General features: G+C 26.9%; 1 protein-coding gene across 3 annotated transcripts in view; it reads left to right on the top strand.

The window, feature by feature from the left end:
* Window positions 1-723: 723 nt before the first annotated feature.
* Window positions 724-23,334, top strand: part of LOC126908834 (uncharacterized) — a 46,645-nt gene continuing 24,034 nt past the window's right edge. For 2 of the 3 annotated variants that reach the window (XM_050691136.1, XM_050691135.1), the window contains exon 1: window positions 724-1,120. In XM_050691136.1, coding sequence (XP_050547093.1) covers window positions 1,033-1,120 — 88 coding nt within the window. In that variant the 5' untranslated portion in view covers window positions 724-1,032. The remainder of the gene's footprint in view (window positions 1,121-23,334) is intronic. The other variant, XM_050691137.1, reaches the window with a different exon arrangement.

Here is a 23,334-nt window from a genome sequence, read left to right as displayed (position 1 = left end):
TAGAACCGCGGCCTGAGGTTTTATTCTATTTAAATTTTTGTTATAATCGAAGCATTTGTAATGTTCTATAAAATGTGTAGAAATAATGATCAATTTTATAGAGTGTGTTATACTTTTCCGGTATAAGAAACCGCAGAAGAATATATGTACAAAATACGCATTTTTTCAATTAAAAAAGATAATAGTTATTATCAATGATGTGAATTATATGCATTTATACATTTTGTTTAAGTCATTTTGAAGGGTTCTAAATTAGAGCAACTTTGTCGTAGGATTACATAGTAGCGTGGAAATATTTTTTGTTCTATAAGAGAATGAACCCCCCTAATTACCCCCAAAAATATAACATCAGTAAAAACACACTACTAAGTTTCCAAGTCAATTAATAAACGGGTGCTCGGAACATTTAACGACATTTATAAACGTTTATAATTATAAACTATAAATTATAAAATATAATTTACAGCCCCTGTTATTGCATTAAACAACTGCCTGACGTCGCTGCGTTCAATTGGTGTTGTAATGAATAGTGTCTGGTTTTTATTCGTGGGTTAATTATAATTTTTATGTTTGAAAACATGATCGGATCATGAATTCACGATTATGAGTTTATACGCTCGGAGACATTGGTTTCGAGTTGGAGGAGATACTCTGTCGACAGAGCACGTGTGCTCGCCAGACGTCGTTGCGGGCGCCTTCGTCAGGACCTCCGGTGCCAATTAGCGGCCGCCCAGAACACAGTTTGCTCGCGCGCGTTGTAGTCAACTTTGAAAAAAATTTTGGCGCTCCCCATCCGTGTCGGTAGCCGTTACAGTCACCTCTAATCCCTCTAACCCCTCCTCCCACAAAATGAACACGAGCTTTGTCTGGTTTTTACTGGCTAGGGCCGAATGTGTGTTGTTCACCGTCGCCGACGACATCCAAGTCCGCCGCGTTTACCGTTAAAATTTACGGGACCAGTTAAACAAACGATAATTGTACAATCGGTATATTAAATATTATGATTATCAAACGTTTAAACTTTACCGAATCATGCGAATGTGTAGTTTAAATAAAATTGCTAATCTGATCAAAAATTACATCTTCGCCACGTGCTGCGTCACACTCCTTAGCACATCAAGTAAGACACATAGAAATAATTAATTTTTGTTCTTGAAAACAACAGAATTATATTTCTACTCTGATTGCTGACATTTTTAATGTTCATGGTCTAGATTAAATTATAGTATTTACGTATGTAAATTTAATTATTCGTGCAATTATAACGCCTCAAAGAGTACGGACAATTTTATTTAAAAACAATACACATAAAGTCCGTATAATATTTTAATTTCGTTAGTATTCATTTTAAAATTAATCTTAATATAAATAACAATTTAGTAATAAATTGAAAAACGAATCAAAATCAGTATTTTATTACAAGTTTTTATCAATGTTTCTTTTACGATTTACAAGCGTATTTACATTAAAATTTAAGATCTTTAGAATATTATTTATGTCAATGTTAAATTTATTCAGTTTAACGTCATCCATCATACGTAATAACTGATTTTGAAGATTCTCTGCTTTACTTCCAAAATAGGTAAGGTGACCATGTAATTGACCCTTGTACAAGAGAAAAATATAACACCTTTAGACACGAAACATTATTAAAATCCTAACAATTTCTTTAAAGAAAACCAAAAACTCGTAAGGCATCGTGTACAATATTGATATATGTACACAAAACTATAAAAGTAACTATAAAAATATATCTAAATCTTTAATATGGCTCACTTTATTTAACATGGCAGCATCAATTTTATACAAAAATAAAACATTATACGAGTTACAACGTGTGAAGGTGAAAATTCTGAGTATTTNATACGAGTTACAACGTGTGAAGATGAAAATTCTGAGTATTTTAAAGTATTAACATGGAAACTATTATTTATACGCCAATTATAAAAACTATCAATTTTTTGTTTTATTGACTCATCCATAGAATCAAATAAATATTTACATCAGCAAGAACAAGAATACGAAAATATTTTATCAAAATCATTTATAAAAATAATGAATAACAAATATCAATTAAGACTAAAAAGCCTTTTCTACAAAAAAATTATCTAGAATAAATTGAGTATCTGAACTGCCATTGATTCTTTTCATTTTTTTTAATATTTATTTTTAAAAAATGACTTGATGAGCCATGTCGTATTTTCTTGTGCTTTGTAAAACACGACCGGAATTTGGCGAACGATTTTCATTCCGGTTCAAATTGAGTGAAATTATTCAATTTACTTTTTTATATATTTGACACGTAACTTTGCTTTAGAATTGCATCATCATTTAGAAAATTGTTAACTTATTTAGTTTCAATTTTTTATATTTCAAAATCATCTAATATTAGAAAAATATTATTTTTAAATTATGAAATTATTGTTGACAAGTAAAGTTTTCTTTTTTAGTTTAAAAGAAATATAGAAATAATCAATGTTCAGTTATTTTTGACATATATCTGTGTGTATAAAATAATACTGTATGAAACAATCGTAAAATATATTATGAAATATGGAATAAACATAGCCCTTGTAATAAATAAAAAATATAACTTTATTGTAAACATATTTTACATTAATTTGGGAAGATTAATGTAAAAATCTCATAAACGTTAAAACATGGTATACTCTAGATTGTTTTGTAAAAAAATGATTTGGTTACCAAGTTAAAATGAAGTAAAAAGCAAAAACGATTTTCCAGAAATATCTTAACACGGTAAAGTTGACTACCAGACTTTCATGAGATATTTGCTAATTAAGCTTTAATATTTTGTTTAAAAGTATTTTCAGCGTAAAATATTTCAAAGATATAACAAAATAAGTAAAACTGTAATATACTAATTTTTGTTAAAGCACCTCATTTTGGAATAATCATCATCACAAGAATAATTATATTAAATAATACGAAATTGTTAACATAATTTTTATTTTGTATCATGTAATGTTTTGTAAACAGAATAATTTTCATTCTTTAGATCTTTAAAATCTTAATTATTGTAATTTTTTATTAGAATTTACCGTTTTGTTATGAATAATACGTTAAAAAATGTTTTTGTCATGTAAAATATAATATATGAGCACAAAATCATTAAATATTTTTATAGTGGGAATTAAGCCAAAATATTTCGAAACTGTTTTGTTCAAATATATTAAAATATTAATCTTAATAAATAGTATATGTTCAGCTGATTATGAAATACTTATTCATTAAAAAAAATATATATATTCCCTTGTTAAATTTTTATGTCATGTGCTAAAAAATGAAGCAGAACGTATGACACATTCAGTAAATGCATGAATTCACGTCTATGTTTTTATAGACATAATAAGTTTCTAAATTTAATTGAATTTATAACATCTTAAACTGTTCAAAAATTAAATTTGAATGGTTATTATTAATTTATATCTACTTAAAAATCTTATTATCAAGAGTGATTAGGTATTAGAATTACTAGTTGATTAACTTAAAAAATAATATATAAGGATAACAAATAATATCTATATAAATAACTTTTTTAATAATACTAAGTGCTACCATTTAAATTATTTGTCTTAGTTTTTTTTTGTGTTTGCTTTATTTTAAATTTAAGTAACTGTTTAATATTTAATTTCTGTATTATTTAAATAATAAATGTATATAATTTATAAAAGATAGTAGTATAATAATAATTTTTAAGATAGGATAAAAAAAAACGAGTTTAAATTAANGCTTTATTTTAAATTTAAGTAACTGTTTAATATTTAATTTCTGTATTATTTAAATAATAAATGTATATAATTTATAAAAGATAGTAGTATAATAATAATTTTTAAGATAGGATAAAAAAAAACGAGTTTAAATTAATAGTAACTTTTGATAATAGTCTGGATTTTATTCAATAGAACTTGATTTAATTATATCAATTAAAAACAGAAGGATAAAGTGTCAACGGAAAGTTTGAATTGGAAAAACTAAATGGACATTATTTAAAGGGTTTATGTTTCATTTTAATTCCGTAGCCATAAGCGTCATTGTCCAACAAATTATTATGTCATGAAGAAAGTTCATATAATTTATTTGTACAGCATAAAAAACCTTACAGATGTGTAAGTTTTTGTGATTTTTAGAAACGTCAATATATTGAAACGTCTAAAAAGTAAATAGAATTCAGAAAAAAAAATATGGGAATGTGTTGTCACGTTGAATGGACAAATGATCATAAGGCGATATCTTTTTACCTTAATTTTTTTTTAAGTTAAAAAGAAACCTTTCACATTTTTTTAATTCAATATTAATAATTTGATATCAAATTTAAAACGAAGTTAAGATCTCTAAATCAAAAGAGTTTAAAGTTGAAATTGTAATTTATGAACGTACCCTTTTTAAATTATTTTAAATGTACTTAATTTTTATTATATATTAACTTATACTAAAGAGAAATTATTATTACCATAATATAAAATATGAGATTCAAGATAATATTAATCTTAAGCGTGATTCATGAATTTATTGAACATAATAACTGATTAATGTTATCTAATTATTTAAAATTATTGAGGTTATATACATCTTTTGTGTTATGACATATTTCAGGATGTATTAAATGTATGGCTTTGTATTATTTTATTTAAACTCATTATATTCATTTATATGTATATGACTACACAAATTCACAATAATATTGTGCCAACTTTGAAACGAATAGAATACATATGTTCTTCATGAACTTTTTATCGAACATATTATTAATGTTAACATTTGATTGGTTGAAATACCATTATAATTGGTTATAGACTCTTAAAGAGATTTATTCATTAGCAATAATTACATAAATAGTGTAAATGTTATTATAATAACTATTGTTTTAAAAATAATATTTGGAAATAATTAACAATACGACATAATGAATCTACATTTTTTTAATAAATTCATTAGAAAAAAATATTTACTTAAATATAAAATTAGATATAATTTTATAAACAAACTACATACACAAGACCAGTTTGCTCAAATAATATGCCTACATAGTATGCAAAGTATTTTTTAAGTTTATGTTTTACTTTGGTAATGAACAACAAAATTAATTTAGAATTCTTGGAATCGTATGAAGTAAAAGTATTTCGCAAAATTTAAGTTCCTATTAATCACATAAGATGTGTAAGGAACACTAGATACATGAAATGCATGTAATTTAGAGTATTTAAAAAATATTTAAGTCCGTTGAAATATTTATGTGTATTCTTAGATACTTAAATGTTTATATAACAGATACATTAACACATTAATTTTATGAGAATGGAATAAAAAGTGTTATGTTTTGTATTTTTTAAGTATACATATGAGGTTAAAAATAATTTGTGCTCCATTATAAAAAGTATGATTTACATATAATTACACCGCATAAGCATTTGTTACGTATGATGTGTTATTATTTATAATAAGTCGAAACTCGAGATGGGTTTACATTTTTAATAGGTTGTTTTTTTCGCATTAAAAATATGAACTGCGAAAAAGTTTGCTTTAGTTATCATATATGAACTACGTTTTTTCTCATAAGTTTCATTATTTAATACAATAGCCACAATAACTTTTAAACTTGGAATTTTTCTGTCTATTACTATTTAAGCATAATTTTTCATAGAGATTGTGTGAAGTTATATTATTTCCATCAATTTCCAAGGTGAACTANTGTGTGAAGTTATATTATTTCCATCAATTTCCAAGGTGAACTATAAGCTTGGGCTACGACGTTAGCATTATGCGGTTAGAATAGGTTAAAAAAATAAATTTTAGTAATCATAGGAGAAAAAATTCAGCTCTAAAATATCTCTTTTTTTTCTCCTCGCTTGAATTTAGCTATTTAAAGGACAAAAGCAACTATAAATTATTGAAAAGATTTATTGCTCGGCTTTTCTTCAAGTTTCCTTACGATGTATATCTTTTAACATTTTTGTCTCGTAAGTCGTAACCTTTTTCTCAAAAGAATTTATAATTGACATATTATAACTCTCAATGCCTGTCATCTATAAAGCTATTTCTAACTCTTTAAAAACCATTTTGAAGTAGATTCAATGTCTCAGTTACTAGAGAAACCAAAAAGAAATAAATACTGTTAAGTAATTAGAAACTCAAGTTATAGCCAATGAATTACAATCAGCTTACATGAATGATGTTCCCGTCTTAAGGTTCTGAAAAAAAAATTAATTACTATTGCCACAATAGTAATTCATTTACCATTGTAAATTACTATAATGTCACACACGAGTATTACTTATATACAAAAAAAATATTTCAAGTTAATGAATTCAAAGTTGTCAAATTGTTTAATTGTTAAAAATATAATTTATTAAATTCAAATGTTTTAAACAATACACACAGTTATGTGAATATTTTTCTTTCTATTAAACGAAGGTTCTAGATTATGGTGACACATTTCTGTCACTGTATACTTGATATTTACAATTACTACTGCAGTCAAGCTCTAATGAAATAAATGTGCTTTCAATTACAGCCAGCTCCAGTCTTTCTCATGAGTTATTTAATTACCCTTAGAAAATGGCATATACTTACAAATCTAGCTAAGGGTGTGAAGAAGGAGTTCCTCGACGGAAGTTCGTTTATATTTTTGAAAAGAATTAAAACATCTCGAACTGTTGTTATATCAATATTTAACTTTCAAAAATGAAAATTTAATTAAGATAGAAAACATAGCGTGGAAACTTTATAAGAAATACTTTATTGTATTTATAGTACACCATAACAAACTCGGAAGAAAATAATTTCCTCTGCACAATTTTAACTTTATACAAAAAAAAAAACTTAATCATGAGCGAATAAATTTCTCTAATAAGTATTGTTGTTTAAGTCGATTGAAAACAATTCAATCATTCTTTGTTTTTCAAATAACTTCATTTTATTGTAATTCGTTTACAAATATGAACAATACCAAATTCTATACGGATTTGAAAAATATATTTATGTCAGTTGGCTATAGAGGAAATAACGTTTTAACATAAAATACGTTTTGCTTGGGTGATGTAATATATTATTTTAAAAAAATTGTTTTCTTCCGGTTATGAATTGGTTATAAATAAATCGACCGATCGCGGAGATATTATCAACTCGATAGTTGTTATATAAACAGCGTAATGTTGTTGTTTATTTTGTGTTAAATAGACCTATGTAAACTGAAAATATATTGTTTACAGAAATAAAAATTTGTTTCCAGTGAAAAATAAAACCGAATGATTCGTATTTAAAATACTTGAATTTCTCTAGTGTTGATCGAACGTATTTTTCATTTTATTTTATATTCTACGTTTGAATAAAATAATTGTGTTAACATTCGAAGTTAAACTTGTTGTTTAGCTAGTGTTAAAGTTATGACGCTGGTAGTTGATAATTATAACCTCCTACAATATTTTTCAATTATGTTCCATGATAAAACGCTACCTTTTACGATTCACTCGGGGTTAATGTTGACTGTACCGTCTGATTTATTTATGAAAACCAGCTCATGTGTGTACGAGTTGTACGGCAATGTGCAATATTTTTCATGTTTTTTCTTAGCTTACATTGTCTTATTTTTCTACGAACATAGTTTTATTCCACTGGAAAATACCCAAAAATTTGAAATGATTTATTCATATTAAAATAAAAACTTCTTTTTAATTAATATTGTAAAATAGATATGTTAATAAAAAAAACACAACAAAACAACGACGGTAGTCAAGTCAAATTATTTAGTGTTAAAAAAAAAGTTTAATATTCAGTTTACTGTACTATATTGAAACGCTATAGCTATTTAAATTGATCAGCGTCATAAAAGTAAAAATGTATTTTTTAAAAGCAACTGATTATAGATTTTTTGTAACAATCTATATTTGTTGGCCTGCCCGGGAACATAGATAAATATAGATGAAAAAAATGTTTTACGACAGAGATATTAAAGCGAAATACGAGTATCTTTCAAAGTAGCATCTGCATGTGTTGTAATTTTTCAGTAATCAAATATTTATAGTAGAAAATGATGATCTGATAAAAACCGAAGGCGCTTTATACATTTTATATTCATATTTTATAGGTACAGTAAATATTCGTAATAGAAACTTACAAGATGTAACAAAATCTTTCAAACATAGTTTACACTGNATAGGTACAGTAAATATTCGTAATAGAAACTTACAAGATGTAACAAAATCTTGCAAACATAGTTTACACTGATATTCATATGCGCGTATACTTTAATATAGCTTCTAAATGCGATTTATTATGACTTATGAGGTTATTTTCCCTACATATGGTCAATACGAATATATATTCGTATATATGACTTTTGCCATTGAACACTCGTGTAGAGAACTTGTACTTTTGTTAGTGAAATTCTCAGTTGTCACACGAAAATATTATGAAATATCTTTTTGTCAAAAAAACTCGGTATTAAAACAAATTTATTAGTTTATGGTTCATGAGTTTTTTATGAACTTTTTAAAGTTGACCTTACGCTTTATATATTTGTGAAAATATACAGCTTTTTCTAACATATAAATTAAAAAGATAACCAGAAACTTAGTTTATAACTATTTTAATTATCCAAGTTTTAAATCTGCTAAATTAAACCCGAACCAAAACATTGTCACCGTTGTTTCAGGTTTGTTAATGTTATTTTATCTTTTGTAATCAGGCACATTCATTTAAGTTTTTTCATTTTACACAATATTGCTTATGGCGTCAGTTTATCTCTTAGTCAATGTCGTTATTGATAGATTCACGTCAACGTTTCTAAATGAATTTCCACGGGCACTGCAATGTAATAGATACATGTTGATAAGTCATAAATCTTTGCATATGTTGCAAATAAATTTTTTTGTGTCACCGATTCTCTTAAATATTGTGTTGCTCGTGTCCATTTTTAAGCGGTACAACACACAAATAGTAACGATTAAATATCATATAAACTGTAACTGTATTCTTGAATTATTCGTGTGCTGTAAAACTTAACAATATACTTTTAGCGTTTAGGAGACGGATGTGCGTTTACATTTATGTGTACAACAGCGTCATGAGCACAATGCCCACAGCCGTACTTCCGGGTCACTTAATTACAGAAGTGTTTGCAAACTCAGCGGGGTTGAATCATCTTGTTTAATAATACCTTTAAGAATATTTTGTCGGGTTCTCCAGAGTGCACCCGGGAGACGGATAAAATTACAATATTATTGTTATAAATTATAACTATTGTTACTGCATCGGAATACTCATGTGCCGGAGTGTGTGTTACGGTATAGACAGAGCAAGTGGCACACAATATTACCGGTAAAGTACTTGGTTCTTTGTGCCGCCCCTCATTCTTACCCCAGCTGATAACACCTAGCGCGTTGCTCGTGACATTATTATTGTTACATATAAGTAGTTTGTTCTGCGTGTTATGGCACTAAAAGTGTTGTGTTGTATGTAAATTATCAGGCATCGCGTGTGTCATCATTAAAATTGCAAAATGAACAAAAAACGACAAGCATTTTGATTGTTGTGCACCTACAGGATTCAAGCACTTGTGAATGGGTTTGCCTGTCGAAATTGTTTAACAGCTGTTGTTCTAACATAACAGCTTGTAATGTTCGCACGGTTATCAAATGACACATACTTTCAGAACGTTTAGAAAACATTTAATTGTTGGCATTTCGATAAATCAAATAGATTCCACTAAATACCGTTGGACGAAATAACATTGTGTTGCGATTTGTAAATGTTTCGTAAGGTATTAGTGTGAAGTGTTATATTGTGTGGGATCACAGCGAAACAACTGCAAATCAAGTGTCATAATTATTGCGTGCGAATAATGAAATTACCAGTGCAGTGTTGTAATATTTATGTGTTTGTTCGTCGAGTTATGGATATCACGCACCAGATTCACAAAATTACAATTTTCGGGAAAATATATTTATCAAACGTGTCATAGCTGAATGACTTTGGTATATTACAATAGAATTATTTGTAATCCTAATTTTTTTAATTATTTCATTACTAAAAAAAAAAAAACTGTTGATACTGGCACAGATACTAATTAAAATAATCAACGCTTATGTTTTCAATGGGTTTAGCTCTTTTGATTGAAATTATTAATTCAATTACTAAATGTTTACGAATCTTATTTAAATTGAATAAAACATTTCGTTTGTATTTTTAAAAAAGAAATGCACGGTGTTTAAAAACGGTAAATATCTAAACGTAACATTATGTTTACTGTAAACGCGATTGAGTCTACAACTGGTCGTTTAAATTATGTTTGTTGAAAAGAAAAAGTTTAGTGACAAAAGGCCTTTTATATAATCAAAAACCTACAGCAGTCACTATTGTACTGTTAAGAATTTCGATCATTGTTAGAGCTCTTGCTGTAATGGTCTTACAAACTATAGTCTACTTACTCTCAGCACTACGTCTTTAATTAAACAAACTGAACTCATTAAAAGCAAACAATATATTAGTAATTATAGCCGTTAGTTAACTTAAGTATCAATCTTGAAAGTCCTCTAATCTCGTATATACTTTTAATCAACGTTTAAGTTTAAATTTCAACAAAAAAATTTCGCGAAACTCAAAAAGATGAACCAACATTGTTATTTCGTTGCATATTTATCAAAAGTATTTTCTTTCCTCATAAAAGAAAACGTCTATATTTATTATTTCTTATTTTGTTTATCTGTCACTTCCAGATAAATTCGAGTCAAGCACATACATCCAAACAATAAAATGGTCATATAGGAGATGTTTGGGCCCCGGCCGAATTTGTTAGTAAAACTACTTGTTAAAAGTGTACCAAATAACTATCCGAAATGTTGATTTTTCCTTAACCTATATACTTTAAAACCATTCGCTCACGGTCCGGAGCACTTTACACTGTGGATTGTCGTGGCTTTTAGAATACAAATACATCGCCTAACACATCCATAGCCGTTTCTTGGCGCCGGGTAGCAACATATATTACATTGAGTGTATTCAATTCAATATCTATTGTGTACCAACAAGATGACCAACTTGAAAAAGTAATTTTACTCATTTTCTGAAAAGCTAACAAAAACAGTTTTGTCTTCGTGTCTATTTGGTAGTTTGTCATATAACATACGTTTTTCGTTTTTTATTCATTCCTATAAGTCTGAAAATTCATATATATATAAGATTTGTGTTAGAATTAGCTTTGTATAATTTATAGTGAGTTTTTATACAACCGCGGAGGCTTATTCATAGAACTAATAGAATTGTTATTTTAGTCACAGCAGTTCTTAGTTTTCTGTGAAAACGGTTTTGGCATTTCCTATGATTATGTAGTTGAATTAAGTTTCTCGACAAAATAATCAATTGTAATTATTCGATTGGCGTACATACATCAGCTGCGGATGGCTTATAGTAACTTTGTAGTTTCTGAACACTTGTTTCAATTAGCCCTCTAGCTCGATCCATTTGTTATATCAAAGTTTTCAATACCACCACTAAAACCAATAATGAAGTTAACGTACTACTCGTATGATTCGAATGTACGTGTGGTTTTTATGCCCAAATGTTGTTAGACGTGTTTCAGTAGTGTTAAAATAATCATTTGCATGGCAAAGTATTATCTCTGCATTATAATTGGTATGGAGTGAGTTTCTGGGAAAATTGGATGACGCAACTTCTAACTACTACTTAAAAATCATAAAATGCTTTTGAAACTTGCAAATAGTTATTAAAACGGTCACACGAAAGTCAAAAATGACTAATATACAAATAGTGTTTGATATAAGTTTACGACATTTGAACAAAATTTATTACGTTGTTAGTTACTTTACGTTCGTATTTCATCTACCCTCTTGAAACACCGGCGTAGATCGTTTCAGAAATTTCATTACAGCCTCTAGGTGTAGAATTGGCACATAAAGCACCCGTGAAAAAGGAAACATATTACATACTTGCCTTTCAATACACCCCGTGTAAAAGTAACACCGTCTTTTTGCACATGAAGGCTGTGTGTACGCATATACCTATATATGGATGTATGCTTATACCACATATTTTGTTTGTTTTTTGGCAATCCACTCACATACCTGACCCGAGCGTAGAAGCTAAACGAACCGCGAATTATTATGTGGAAACGGTCGTGTCTACTCCTTGCGAGACCTACGAGTGTGATTAGGTTAGGGTCGACCGAAATGGTGGTAATGGTGAACTTACACAATACATTTAAAAGTCGTCGGACGTTGAGCTTCTAAATCAGACGATATTGGGTCAAATCCCAATGCTATTTATTCTGACAATAGCTAACGTTTAACCCTTTGATAATAATAAGTATTATTATACAATCGAGCACACAATCACTACCCAATACGTGGTACGTTTGTTTTATTTTATTCCAAATAAAATCGATGGTTTGGTGCCGCATAATCGTTTTTGATAACAACATTTCACGGTCTTATTTTTGAACTGAAAATTATATTGGTTTAATAATATTTCATACGAGTGTATTTTTTAACGTCTGATAAAATATAACTATTTTTTAATTCAACCAACCGTATTTCAAACAAAGCAAAAATAGATAATTTGGACCGTGAGATAAATTTATAATTTTAGTTTGAACCGTTAAACCTTTTAATATAGTTTACATTACACCGATGGGTATCGTTCAATATCAGCGCTTCGATCAAACTTTTCTGTAGTGGTTTATTTGCGATTTTTTTTTTTTTTTATTACATTCATAGCACAGCTTCTGCGTGGCTAATTTAACTTTTACCCGAAAACGAGGTTGTGTACAAAAGTTATGTGCATGGAGTTTTTATGGATTTGAAAAAACAATAGGGACTATAAAAGTAATGGCGTTTTCTGGTCGTGTAAAGACTTAGAGCTTTGATAATATTATACAACTGTAGCGTGTCTGTGAAAATCATCGTACGAATGACTGTAAAAGAGCACCAAGACGAAAGTAGGTTAGAATTCAAACATTGATTAATCTAAACGAGTTACATGTGCTCAATGACGTTTGTATCGAGAGTATTGCAACATTTTTTTATTTATTATATTTTCGAATAAAACATTGATCTTCTTGATAAGGTTTTACGCGTTTTCTATATGAATAGAGGAGGAGCTGTTGTCATGCGATTTTGACCAAGCAATAAAACGAATAAACGTAAAATTGTAACACTGTGTTCAAAATAGTTTTGATAACTTACGTTATTATTGTAAAATCATAAATCGAAACAGCAATTAAACGCAAGTCGCGTACCACACGTTATTTCATTCGACTCTAGTGATCGTTTTTCATTCGGGCCTGCAGTTGTTTTATACCGCCTCGCTTTTGAAAAGCCATTACAGCTTAAGAATATTTTTTAATTACTCTTTCAAACATAACGAATTATTGCCAAGTGGTAGACAGGCTACCCTATACTCGTAAATAAATTAAACTTACCGAAAATTCCATTAAAATCGCATTAAATTTTCATGTAATAATTGAAAACTGTGTTGTACAACAAACTTTGGGAGACGCTTGTACTACAGTTCGAAACGATAGATTATATAACGTCAATAAAATTGTCATTGGAATAGCACACTGGCACTCGGAAGGAGAAAACAAAAAAAAAAAAGAAGCCAAATAGTTAACCTGATTCGTATTGTCAGCATACTATTAGATAGTATCGTAAAATCGTGTAATTTTTTTCTTATTTTATGTTATTGCACCTTAAAAAATAAAGAGTTCTTCGAAATTTGTTTTTCAAACTTTGATCATTTAAGCGTTTTATGGACATATATAAAAGTCCCTAACAAAACCTTTTACGCTATCTTTTGGATCACCTGTATAGTACATTGACTTTACGTGGTTTTATTACATTTAGACGCTATCACTTGTGCGTGATACTGTGATGAAAAAACATGCTATTAAAATATGCGTCGTTAAACCAATTACATAAAACGACGAAATTATCATATTCTATTATTGCACAACAGCTTAAATGTCGTTGGATTTTTATTTAACGATTTTTTTAAGTATTGATAAAAACTAGCTGTAATAATTTATAGTGTTTTCTTAGTGAGAGATTGAAATGTTTTTAAATTTATATTTAAAACGCAGTTTTGACAGAGTCACGTGTAGGCAATATACAAAGAATAGTACATTCGTGTACTGAAATTGCATAGACAGAGTGCCGGTTAATTATTTATATATTCACTTAACATAAACCATTTAATTGATCGAAAAATAAGAATAATATTAATTATAATTAATAAATAAAAAAATAATTATTTTTTTATTTGTTTCTTTTAGTTCAATGCTTCTCTCAACTTTTAACCATATAGTTTTTTTTATGTTCATCTCTTATTATTAATATAATTAATAGCATACTTATTAGATATTGATCTAATTAAGAAAATTACTGGTCGATAACAACATTTGGACCAGTATTTCGGAAGTTATTAACAGTTAAATGCAATGGCTGTAGATGAAGTTTGTGTGTTGCTATTTTTATAATTAGAAATTCCCCAGTCATACTCTTCCTCTAGCTTAGATTTAAACATGTCAATCATTTTCAAAAGTTGTTATTTTTTTAGTAAAATCATTATCTAATAAGAAAGATGTTGATTATATTAATAATAAGGCATGAACACATAAAATACTTCATGAATAATAAATTAAGGAAAACGTTTAAGTAAATAAAAAATCAATATTGTTCTTATTGTTCGATCAATTAAATGAATTATGATAAATGAATAACTCTGTATATTTCAATGCGTTTGAGAAAAATTTGTTTTAGTAAATATACTAAATGTCGTTTTGTTGTAATTATTTTATATTTACCCAAAAGTTTATTAAAATAGTACTATAACAATTATTTTTATAGTATTATAAATTCTATATATTGTTATATTTTATTACAATTAAAGTAATAATGTAAAACATTATCCGATGATAATTAATCGCGTGAACAATATTGCTGTTCATTTTTTACGTAATTTTAATAACACATCACAGTACTGATTCTTTATAAGATATTCAAAAATTTTTTTAACACCCTAAACTCTATTGGTGATTAAGGTTTTGCTTAATATTTTGTCGGTTTTTTTTTTGATGAGTTCATTAAACACTGAAATCTTATGCTATATTCCTGTCGGCAATATATTTCGCGGCCGCAAACGACCTAATTACTATTTGCCATTAGCTACGAACGTATGTACTTTGGATACGTACTATATATGCACGATGGCATAGAAAGTAACCCTTTTTGAAGTTGCTGGCAATTAAGTAGTACGAGGGGTGCTCAGGACAATATTGTAATTCTAAAGTAAGCACATCGTTCATCATGTTCTTGGTCGACAGTATTCGTCCGTTTTTCAATACACCGCCGCCGGTTTTTCGTCCTCTCATTACTCCCTTCTATTTTGCGGGTACATTGTGCCACTCGTGTAACAGTAAACACGTCAATTCAGTTTGCTTTGGCTATATATTCAAGTTTTATCCATAACAACATTGACAACACTGTCAAATTTTACTTAAACAAACAAAGCTGAGTATAATTCTCTATTAATTGTAAAACTATACGATTGTATATGTAGAAATGTAGAAATTAAATAAACTGAAAAAATAATTTTAGAAAAAAGCATTAACTTTAATTAAATTTTCGTTTACATCTAAATTTCTTTGTCTTAATATTGTGAAATTTTGTGAGTCAAAAATAGATTTTTATCTCTCTTTATGTTCACAGATCATATTTATTTTACGTTCAAAATTAATTTAAATGTCATATCATAAGTTTATAAAGCTATTTTACTAAAAGAATAATTTTTTGTCACTCACAAAAAAAAAAGGCTCTGAAGCGTATATGTATATTAAGATTCTTTTTAAAAGTAAACTAATTCGAAAAAAGTCCATATCACGTTGTTCACTTAAAATTCAGTGAAGGTTACTAAATAAAATAACCCTTTATATAGTTTTACGTAAATGTAGTGTAATAGAGAATATATATTCATAGCTTTTAATTAAAGTTTGTGATATTTAACCATTTTGTCTCAAGTAGTGTACATAGAGATTTAAAAAATATTATAGGAAAAATTCGAATCGAAAAATAAAATATTCAACTCTCTGCAACTATTTTACATAAAGAAGTAGTTTTCTACAGCTTTTGGTATTTGGTTTATTTTAAACATAAATTATATTTTCTTATGTGATTCACCATCATAATATTGCGTAATAAAAAAACGGCACAGGTTTCTTGTTTTACTTTAACCAATATGAGAAATCGGTATTTTTCACATTATACATACAAATACATTGTAAATAATAATTTTATGTAGGACACTTGAGTGTATTTGAAAGCTATCATGTTTATCTGAGAGGACTTTAGTAATTTACATGTTAAAGCTATATGCTAAACCAAATATAGGATATCTTTAGTATAACTGTACTTTGAACGGANTATAGGATATCTTTAGTATAACTGTACTTTGAACGGAGCATAAGTGTACATGTAAATCATTAATAGTTAATGCAGTACATTTACTATATGTCCGAAAAGACACCTCTAAATAATTCATGAATAAATAGGTTGATAGTTTTAGTTATCTTATATTCTTATCAACAAAAATAAATGGGACTGTTATTTGAGTTCTTTAAAAACACTATGCAAGTGTTAATTACATAAATTTATAGTTTTTTCTGATTGATAAAGTAAAGGGTATCTGCGTGTACCTTAAAAATGTCATAGTTATTCCTGCCGTTCGAGGTTTGGTGGGATCGGATAGGCTCCCCATACAGCGGTGCTACTGATGCGAAGATCTCTGGACTCACTAGATCATATCAGAAGATCACACTTCAAGATATTTACCTGTGCCAATAATAAGAAAGACAGCGAATGACGATTACAGTATGCCGTAGTTCTTTATCATGCAGTATAGTGGAAGCCTTCCCTAGAGGGTTTCGCAGAAACAATACCACTACTATCTTTAGCTGTTATTTAGGGTACATAGCAAAACACCACCTAGAACCACTTGTTACACAATGAATTGATGGAGAATCAGCCCGAAATCAGAGTGCGACCACCTGCCCGTAAAGGATCATGCGCGCAGGAGGACACAAGACCCACCGTGTCTATCAAAGTTGAACCAAAATCAAATCGAGTCTGATACCATTGAATCCGGCACGCCCGATCGACGACGTAAGCTCCCAGATCCTCAATTTACCAGTGTTAGCCTAAACAACCTTGAAATGATGGCGGTTGTGATATTGCCCATCACTTAAAAGATCAAGACCCTATTCATAACGCTGAATAGAGAAAAGCTCAAACTGCTGAGACCAACAACCTGTTTAACTAGAAACCTGGAATAGGAATTTGAAGGCCCCAGCTTTTTGGGGTAAATTCCGATAGATAAAGAGTTTACCCGTTAAATAACTATATTTATAGTTTAAAGTTGATTGATAAAATAATAGATCTTTGCGTGTACCTCAAAACTCCTTAAAAATGTAGAGTAATTTATACGACAGCAATGGGCATTATCCAGCTGAAATATACAAATTTACTATTATTTTTCCATGAAACTTTTTCTATATTTTAGCTCGTAACTAAGTAATAAGACTCATAAAAGTTGTGGTAAATGATGAAATATATAATGAAATGTCGCTTGTTTAGGTTCCTTAGTTAAATGAAGTATTACATGTTTTATCATTTAAATAAAAAGTACTTTAATGTTTAACTGTCATTATAAATTAAAAGTTAAGTAATAATTTACGCACATATAATTTTTAATAGGTAAATGTAATATTAATTTCAAAGCCTAGCTGAATCCTTAAAATAGTTATCACAGAAATTCACTTAAGTTTCTGAATGGTTTTTTCAAATAGTAATAAATTTCACAATACTAAGTTTATGAAGTTCAACAAACAGATAAAAGTTTGACTTTACCTTTAAATAATCAGTTAAGAGCTTTTCATTTTTTAAAGTTCATTATTAATTCATACTTTGATGTCACATTAATAATGTTATAATAATAATGTAAAAATATTAATAATTAACATGAAAATTTAAATTTATAATTTTATGGTGTTTAATTGCAATTTTCCAGTGAATAAACAGTTAATGATGTTGTTTCAAAAATAGTTATATTGAAATAAGATTTTATTTATATTTTTTGTTTGTTTTAAAAACTACTAACAAAAACTTGTTACAATCAAATTAGACAATATTCTAGTAAAAAATTTAGTGGTGTTTGTTCGCTGAGTTTTCATTTACTGTGATGTTACTCTATAGTCACAAATTATAGGACACTAACTCTTTATCGTTCAGTCAGTATAAATTAATTACCTGAATGATAGTGTGTTTACATCATATATACATTCAAGTACACAATTAAACTTCTCATGTACAATGTTAAGCTTATACTGAAATTAATTGATGCCGGATTTGTTTTAAAATAACTTTATATTCCACAAAAGATAAAGGATTGGCATTTTGATGCGAAATTTTTGTACAGATTTTTTACATTACATTTTTGTAACATGTACTTACTATTTTCACATACCAAAATAAATCAAAAAGAATTATTGAAAATTTTATAAGCTACAAAACAATATCAGTTAAGTGTTATAAAACTGTAATTCTAATTTTTTTTAACCATTTGCTTGTTTTAAATTTACCAATCTAAGAACTGAAAGAAATCATATTTTTTCAATTTAAAATATTTATATTGACTGTGTTATTTATTGTTATTCTTTTTATAAGAATTTAAAGTGATACAACACCTCCGTGAACCGTACATTACTATAAAACTACATAAATTCAACACTGTACTTGTACAATGCATTCATCGATACCCATTGAAAATAAAATACGTTCAGTCAGACGTTTAAAAAGTTACATTTTTTAAAAGAGGTAAAATGTATTTTATTCTTGCATTAAGAGAATGTATTGATTATAATAGTATTATTGTATTTATAAAATTACATAAAGTTTTTAAAGTTTATAACATATACTGCATATTCTATTGTGCCGTCTTATTATTATAAATATTCTACTGCAAGAATTGTAAACCTGCTATCGCAAAAAAAAAAACTCCATTCATCATTCACAATCCTCATAATATCATTATTTGTTAAGCTAGCAAAATTATTTCCTGTTCACATAAATAATTCAATAAAAAAATAATACTTCTTTGATATTCACTTGTCTGTTTAGTTTAATATTATTATTGTTTTGCTATCGCTAAAATGAAAATGCATTATTTGTGTAACTAACTAGAAAGAAAGTTCAGGTCTATTCTGTTTCACTCAATTAAATATTTTTAAGTTGTATTTTTCTGGTAACAATGTAAAATTCACACAAAACTTGATCCTGTTTAATTCTTTCTGGCTGCATACAAACATTAAGAAGTATTGGAAAACCATTCAAGTTATTTAAAAATCGATTGAGCGTGGAAATGAAAAACGCGTTACGCGACTTTTAGCCGACACAGGTGTTGGAAAACGTTTTGGCCCAAAACCGGACTACCACATTAACATACCTCTGCTATTTAGCTCTTACATTGAAGTTGTTGTTTTCCTTGTATTATTTTCTCTGCACACAGTGCATAAATATTTATATCATATAAATGTGTATCATACACATAAATAGCGTAGCTGTGTCCAAGCCATGAAAACATAAATGAGAAGCAATCATTAATATCACAAGTTTTTTCAAACTTTTCACTTTATATATTACATGAGGCTAGAATGAAAAAAAAACGCATCCAAATTTGCTATATGTAGCATTGTGTTATTTTTTTCTACGAATCTTTAAAAACTTTAATTATACCCAATTGTCACTATTGTTACTGATGTTCCTCCACTTTATTTAAGTGGCTTATTGCGTTTACGTCATAAACGGTAAATTTTTAATTGAGTTACTTGAAATGTTTTTATAAATTGACCTGTCGGTTTTTTATTAAACAAAAATATTCCTAAACTCTTTTCAAATATATGTTTGTTCAGCCCTAATTACTAAGGTATTGTTATTTAGAATTGTTTAAAATAACATATTTATAATATTTAATAAATATTTATTTAAAATAACGAAAACAAATAATTTTTTTTATTGATTTTATAGAACTTTATAAAATTATTCATTTACTGTTTTTGAGTTCGTGATATTTTGCAATTTTTTTTTATAATTTTATTTTAAAATCAACCCAATATAATATTATTTGGTTATTTGAAAAAAATTAATCTTAATAGATAAAATGTATACACATTGTTTTAACAAAAAGTTAACAACAAATTCCTTTTAGTCCTAAAATTTCAATATATTTTTTGTATAGTTGATTTTTTACAAAATCAAAAATAACATGAAATGATCATTCTTAGAATAACTTATGTATTGAATATTTTTTATTTATTTTATACTTAAGTAAAGAAATCATGACTTTATCCTCTAAGCTCATTTTAAACGTAGTGTTGCAACCGTTCAATAGTTATTTTCTATAAAAATCACGTATCGCATCTAATTTAAAATTCCAAGCCAGGCCTGAACCCTATAAGATTTCAATATTATAAAACTGGAATTACACACTTGTAGAGAAAATGACTAAGTACTTACATTTGTTTGGTTTTATGAGTTGTTTTCCATGTATATTTCGTCGTGCATTATCCATGTTTTTAGTACTATCAGAGTTTTCATAATCCAAATGCATAAATTAATCAAATAGACATTGTTTACTTTGTATAAATTACAATTCGTTATTTAAGCGTCTGTACACATATCTTCTACAACGTTGTTTAATTTTAAATTTCCTTTTATGCTAGATAATTTTTATAAAAAAAGTATTCTGTGATAATTCAAAAAAACATTTACATATTTGTTTGCCTGTAGAAGTTTTTCTCAAAATTACTTAGACTTCTTTAACAATTTAAATCCGGATAAAGACGAGTAAAAGTTGAACATAGCAAAAACGCTATTATGATAAAATAAAATTATAATAATAAAAATAAACACATTACGCTTATTCAGGATGTGACGAACTTTATTATCTTGTACAATTGTTTGCGATGGAGATGCTTCTTTTACCGAATTTATTGTATTGTTTTCTAAAAGTTAGACGTTTAAAACTTCGTTATAAGAAAATACTTTAAGACATTTAAACGGATGTTAATAGGGATAAAAAAAAGCATTCAATTAATTTAATCCAACTCATGGGACCGTTTTTCAAGCATAATGATAATAATATATAAGTAATAAGTTTTAATTAATACAATGAAAACCTTGTACTAAGATTTATTAAAACTTAAATAAAGCCGCGTAGAAGTTTAACTTATAAGCACTCGTTCCTTTGCTATCGCTTTATACAAACTTAATGTCCACTGTACAATCTAAGCTACCCAATTTTGCAGTTATGTTATAATTTGATTAATAAAAAGTATTACAAAGTAATGTGACGTAATGTTTCGCCTAAGTTAAAAAAAATACACTTTTTGCAAACTCAAAAAGAAAATATCAGCAATATAACTATGTAATATTACATGAATAATTCAATCATTATAACTTCCCAAGTGCTGATGGAAAAAATGTTCATGATTAATTATTTAAAATAATAGTTAAATATGTTAACAATATATAATAGTGTTTACAATATGTATACACTATTTAACAAAATAAACTTTATACACATTTAAGATATAAAAAATGAACTAAATAGTACTTAATAAATTATAAATAAAAAAAATTATTACTAAAAAAAGTCTTTAAAAAAAAATTTTCCTAAAATTATTTTTATTTGTTTTTCATTGATTTTTTCACAAAATAAAACTTTGGCTATTAAAGCCATTAGTTATATTTTTTTGTAAATAATTGAGTGAGTTACTATAATCGGATCACTTTTTATATAATATTTAGTCTTAAATTATTTATTTTAAAAAATAAATGTTCATAGCAAAAAACTTATTTTTGAATAATTACTTTGTACTGGGAGAAAATTTGTGTCAAGGGTAAATTATATTTTAGTAATAAAACCAAATTTATTCCATATTCTTACACAATTGTAATACTATATTTTTTGTAATTTTGGAAGTGTTACTTGGATTTTCTCCATAATAAATATTTATGTCTTTCCTAATTCATCGAATTATTTTAAATAATTTTTAATATTTTGTAAAATTAACGTTGAATATTAAAAGACTTCAAGGTTTAATTTTTTTTTTTTTAGTTTGGAAATTATTTATTTATTTTTTAATGATTATTGGATAAAAAGTATTTAGAAATAGAAATTGGGGACATTCAATTTATTTTTTGAATATAATAAATAATGTAATAATGAATATAATAAATAATGTACATATTGTGTATTAATAAATATACTACCATCCATTTTTTTGTTAATATTGATTTTTTATAAACATGTATTAAAGATTAAAATTTAATTCATTTTTAAAAAAACATTGTAAATACTAAGTTTATTGTAAGAAAAAATATATCTAAGGATAAATTTTAGGGGTAACATTCTCAATCAATTTATTATTATTACTTACAAAATTTTAAATATCATATAGAAATATTAATTGACAAGTTATGAGCAATACCACATGTAAAAACAAATGCATAAATGATTCTTTTTATCAATAATACAATAATTTGATACTTAAAGCAGTTAATTTTCAAATTTATAACATCATAACTATAAATATTACAAGCATTCACTGACAACTTTAAGAACTTTTGATCTAGTTAATTATTTTTACTTTTTTTTTTTTTAAAGTTAATATACTTGAGGGCCTATAATAATAATTTAATTAATATCATTTTTATAATTAAATAAAAAAATAGTTCAAAAAAATTTAAGAAAAGCCATTTTTTAGAAAAAATTTTAAAAAATAATTTGGTAAAAAAAATTCTTATTAATGTTTGGAAGTTAATTTTTTGTAACATTTAAAAAATTTAAAAAATTCAAATTTTTGTGTATTTATTCTATGGGATCAAATACTGGTTATGTTAAATAAAAAAGAAACAAATGTAAACATAATCTTTTCATACTAAACATGATATGAGTAAGGATTTTACCATGAAAATTATTAACATTCCAATGACCAGCTTTAGTTCAAATAAAATCACGAACAATACCTATTATTTAATAAGTAGATTTATCTCTTTAGAGTTAAAACTACTTATCTTACTTTTCTTCTGTCCTTGTCTCATCACGTATTTCAATGTTTAATACCGTAAAATAATACATGAATATTCAAATTTTCTTAAATTTAATAATATAGACTATTTAATATATATATATATATATATAAATATATAAATAAGAAATTTTTCTTATTAATATATAATCTTCAAAATA

This window comes from Daktulosphaira vitifoliae, unplaced genomic scaffold (genome assembly GCF_025091365.1).
Source record: "Daktulosphaira vitifoliae isolate Bord-2020 unplaced genomic scaffold, ASM2509136v1 Scaffold_16, whole genome shotgun sequence".
Classification (NCBI taxonomy): domain Eukaryota; kingdom Metazoa; phylum Arthropoda; class Insecta; order Hemiptera; family Phylloxeridae; genus Daktulosphaira; species Daktulosphaira vitifoliae.
This window is presented reverse-complemented; position numbering and strand designations above follow the sequence as displayed.